The sequence below is a fragment of the Chrysochloris asiatica genome, unplaced genomic scaffold, assembly GCF_000296735.1.
Source record: "Chrysochloris asiatica unplaced genomic scaffold, ChrAsi1.0 scaffold00023, whole genome shotgun sequence".
Lineage (NCBI taxonomy): Eukaryota > Metazoa > Chordata > Mammalia > Afrosoricida > Chrysochloridae > Chrysochloris > Chrysochloris asiatica.
Window position 1 is genome coordinate 2,994,217 of NW_006408541.1, and position 4,914 is coordinate 2,999,130.

At 47.3% G+C, this 4,914-nt stretch overlaps 1 protein-coding gene across 1 annotated transcript in view; it reads left to right on the top strand.

The window, feature by feature from the left end:
- CTCFL (CCCTC-binding factor (zinc finger protein)-like) overlaps positions 1-4,453 on the top strand; it is a 38,123-nt gene extending 33,670 nt beyond the window's left edge. Inside the window, 2 exon segments of the mRNA XM_006839311.1 lie at positions 232-355; positions 4,323-4,453. Coding sequence (XP_006839374.1) covers positions 232-355; positions 4,323-4,453 — 255 coding nt within the window.
- Positions 4,454-4,914: the final 461 nt, after the last annotated feature.

Here is a 4,914-nt window from a genome sequence, read left to right on the forward strand (position 1 = left end):
CACCTCCCATCTGTGGTCAGCTGCTGAGTGTTTTAACTGTTTAGCGCCACCTAGAACTCCCAGGAAGGGCTGAAGGTTTCTTTAGAGTGTGATTCTAAATGTTTGGGCAAATGTTCTAAAATTGATCGTGGTGAAGATTACACAACCCTATGCATATAGTCTTTACAACGTCCGGAGCGTGTGTTCCACAGGCCAGCCTTCACTACGCATTCCGTTTCCTTTCCCCGACAGGATAACATGAGCAGACACTTGGAGCAGTGCAACCCCCAGCTTGGAAAGGCCGTGGCCTCCGGGAAAGGGAGACGAACAAGAAAGAAGGAGCAGACGGGCCGCACAGAGGCAGAGAAGGAAGCCGGTACCTCTTTTATGAATTCTTTTTCCACGTGGCTATGTTTTTCTCTCATTGTGAGTTTCCCTGGGTCTTAAGTCAGAGCCACCTGCAGGGGACGCATTCAAAAACGTCCTGGGAGGCAGGCCATCGGATTATTGATCAAGTGGGGACAGTTACTGAACCACTGCTCAGAGCAGTGTGGCGATGAAGGGACAACTGACCTGCAGGTGGAGGCTGTACTGGCCACACGCCTGCTGCCAGCTCATTGTGACCCACGTTTGCACCTGGCGTCCACTCTGCAAGCTCTCCCGTCGGCTGGTGGAGTGGAGCCGCTGGGCGTCACAGGCCTCAGCCCCTGGGCCCTGGGAGCAGCCACCAGTACCCAGCTCAGTGACCACTGGGTCTCCTCCACCAGATTCTAAGAGGGGCCCGGGTAACCAAACCTGACTCTGACAACCCCACGTGACAGACTAGAAGTCTTCTGTAGGGGTTTCTCACCTGTCATGTTTCTAGACCTTTCTGCAGCTGGGTGGGTTTGAACTGCCAACCTGTAGGTTACCTCCACCCAAGGACTTGGAAAGAGAAGGCCCACCTAGCTCCGGTGCCAGAGCTGTTTGTTCCCCCTTCCTGTCCTCCAATAACAGAGAACTAGAGAGCCTGACTGGACACCAGACAGCCTCACAACAAGCATAAGAGGCCATGATGGGGAGCAGCCTGAGTCTTTGCTGTCACCCTAAAAGTGGATTCCAGACCAATCCTTGACTGTGTGTGTTCCCAGCCTTTTTCACTCCTCCCAGAGCGGCCAAATGAAACCGAAGACACCCAGTTCAACTCGATGACAGCCAGTGGGTGGTTGTTTAACATTTAGCATACAACATTGATAGTATTTGGTGATTAGAATGTGAAAAGTTTGAAACAAAACATAAGGATTGGTAGTTGGTAAGTATGGTCACTGTACCAAAAAGAATTTGGTCGATGTTCAACCATTTCAAGAGATAGTATATGATCAAGAACCAGTGGTACTGAAGGAGGAAGTCCAAACTGCACTGAAGGCAGTGGGGAGAAACAAAGCTCCAGGAATTGACAGACTTCCAACTGAAATGTATCAGACTGATGCACCATGGGAAGCGCTCTCTAGTTAATGCCTAGAAATGGTGGCCAGCTAATGGGGAGAGAGCTAGATTTATGTCTGTTCCAAAGAAAAGTGATTCTACAGAACCTGGAACTTATCAGGCAATGTCATTAATACCACATGCAAGGAAAATTTTGATGAAGATTCAGAAGTGGACATGGAACCAGGGATGTCATTGCTGATATCAGATGGATCCTGGCTGAAAAGCAGACAATACCAGAAAGATGTTTACTTGTGTTTTAATGACTATACCAAGTTATTTGACTGTGTGGATAATAACAAACTCTGTGGCGCTGTAGGGTAAGCATTGGACTGTGAACCGCAAGGTCGGCAGTTCAAACCCACCAGCCGCTCTTCAGAATCCCAAGTCGGAACCGACTTGGCAGCAGATAACAACAACATGGATAGCATTGCGAAGAATGAGAATTTAGTTGTGCTCATGTGGAACCTATACTAGGCAGCCATTCGGAAAGAACAAGGGAACACTGTTGTTGTTGAGAGCCATCGAGTCGATTCCGACCTATAGCGACCCCGTATAAGGTTTCCAAGAAGCAGCTGGTGAGCTTGAACCACCGACCTTGCAGTTCAAATGACTTTGCAGTCTGACGCATTAGCCCACAGCGCCACACCAAGTAGTTTAAAATCAGGAAAGGTGTGTGTCAGGGTTGTATTCTTTCATCATACTTATTCAGTCTGTATGCTGAGCAAATAATCTGTATGCTGAGCACATAATCTATGAAGAAAAACGTGGCATCAGAATCAGAGTAAGACTCATTAACACCTTCAATATGCAGGTGACACAATCTTGCTTGCTGAAAAAAAGAAGAGGACTTGGATAACTTGCTAATGAAGATGAAAGACTTCAGCCTTCAGTATAGTTTACATCTTAATGTAAAGAAAACATAAATCCTCACAGCAGGGCCAATAAACAACATCTTGATAAATGGAGAACGTATTGAAGTTGCCAAGAATTTCATTTTACTTGGATCCACCATCAATGCTCATGGAAGCAGCAGTCAAGATATCAAACAATGTATTACAATGGGCAACTCAGCTGCAAAAGATCCCTTTAAAGTGTTAGAGAGCAGAGATATCACTTTGAGGACTAAGGTGTGCCTTACCCAAGCTGTGGTATACTCTGTCACCTCATCTGCATATAAAAGTTGGGCAGTGTATAGGAAGATGGAAGAAAAATGTATACCTTTAGATATGGTGTTGTTGTTGTTAAGTGCCGTCGAGTCGGTTCCGACCCATAGCGACCCCTGTACAGGGTTTCCGAGGCTGTAAATCTTTACGAGAGCAGAACGCCTCATCTTTCTCCCGCGGAACAGCTGGTAGTTTCAAACTGCTGACCTTAAGGTTCGCAGCCCGATTCGTAACCACTACGCTGCCGGAGCTCCTATGGTGTGGTTGGAAAATATTGAAAGTGCCATGGACTGCCAGAAAAACAAGCAAATCTGTCTTGGAAGATGTACAGCCAGAATGTTCCTTAGAAGCCAGGGCGATGAGACTTAACCTTACTTACTTGGGACACGTTATCAGGAAGGTCCAATCCCTGGAGAAGGACATCATGCTTTGATCAGCAAAACACAGGAAGACCCTCAATGAGATGGACTGACACAGTGGGCTGGCAAAGGACTGGGTGTTGTTTTGTTTTGTTGTACATGGGGTCGCTATGAGTAGGAACCAACTCTGTGGCACCTAACAACACTAGGTTGTTGTTAAGTGCCATCGAGTCAGTTCTGACTCGTAGCGACCCTGTATAAGGTTTCCAAGGAGCAGCTGGTAAATTTAAACCATCGACCCTGTGTTACAAACTGGCTTTGCTACCCAGTGCTTTATCCCACAGTGCGACAACAGCTTTGTACAATAATATCCCATGCATTCTTTGGGACGTATTTATACTAAAAACAATTTGCCCTGTATCTGACACTCATGCCTAAACCAGTCCTGCGGCCCCCTCCTCTTTGTCAGTAAATTCCAGGGTCCCTTGATCCGTGATTCTGTCAGCAACCTCTCCTGTGTGCCTTCCTCCACAGCCTATGCCATGCAGCCAGGCCTGTGGACCACTTCCTGTAGAACTTTCTAGAAGCATGCTTACTGCCCAGTTCCTGGGTACTTTTCTTTCCTCCTTCCTGAGAGCTCTTTCAGGACCTACCAAGCTCCGGTCTACAGTCAGACTAAGAAGAGACTTCATCTCATGAACTTTGGACATTTCACCGGGAAGGACAAGTTTCTGGAAAAGGCATCATGCTTGGTCAGTGAAAAAGAAGACCGTCAGTGAGATGGACTGGCGCCGTGGCCATAACCTTGGGCTGAAATACAGGCACAGTGGTGAAGATGGCACGGGGCTGGGCAGTGTTTCATTTGATTGTGCACAGTGTCGTTATGAGTCAGAACTGAATTCAAGCACCTCCCAACAACAACCAAATCTTTAAGAAAAGCTGTTTTCTCCTGCCAAGCAGTAGTGGGTTCAAACCGATGACCACTCAGCAACCAGTTAACCATTGCAACACCAGGGCTCCTTTCAGAATATTTGCAATGTCCTTTAAATCAAAAGGTAATTTCCTTAAATGCTTGTTTAAAATAGGAACCCCAGTGATTCAAAAACTCTACTGCTAACTAAAAGGTTGGTAGTTCGAACCCACCCATGGCTCTGTGGAAGGAAAGACCAGGTGGTCTGTTTCTGTAAAGATGACGGTCATCCCATCGAATTGCCCTAACTTGCCATTAACCTAACGGCCGCAGGTTAGATTCTGGTTGGATGTTTAAAATTGAATAACTTTCCAAAGGGTATTCTCACACAGCTGACTGTTTCTGCTTTCTTGGTTTTGCTCTCAGCCGGGTCCCTTCCCCCAGAAGCAACCGCTGAGCAGTACCTGCCCGAGGAAGTGTCTGAAGTGAGAGGCCAGCCATCCCCAGGAGGGATCTTCCCTGTCGCCTGTGGAGGAGGCAAGGAGCCCGGAGTCCCAGAGGGATCCGACCTGTGAGATGCGCCTCACACTGGTGGCCAGGCCTGTCCATTCTGAAAGCACCTTTGCACGGTTCTGCATTGTCTCTGAATTCAGTTCATGGCGACCCATGGTCCCAATCATTCCCAAGTTTGATGTAGTCCCTAGAATTAATTGTTTACCTTTTTTCTGACTAGATAGTTCGACAGCTTAAATCTTAACCAGAGGGTAGCGCCTCAGACCTATGAATTTCCTTGGTATTGGGAGGTGGCGTCCCATCAGTGATTGGGAGTCATAGTTATTTGAACAGTAGTCTAGAGTTGTGGCACCTAATAACAACCGTTTGTTGTTGTTGTTAAGTGCTGTCCTGGTGGTGTTAAGTGAAGCCCTGGTGGCATAGTGGGTTAAGCATTGGGCTGTCCACCAGGTTAGTGTCTCAAACCCCTTCTGCTTCTCTGGAGAAAGATGAGACTGTCTGCTCCCATGAAGATTTGCAGCCT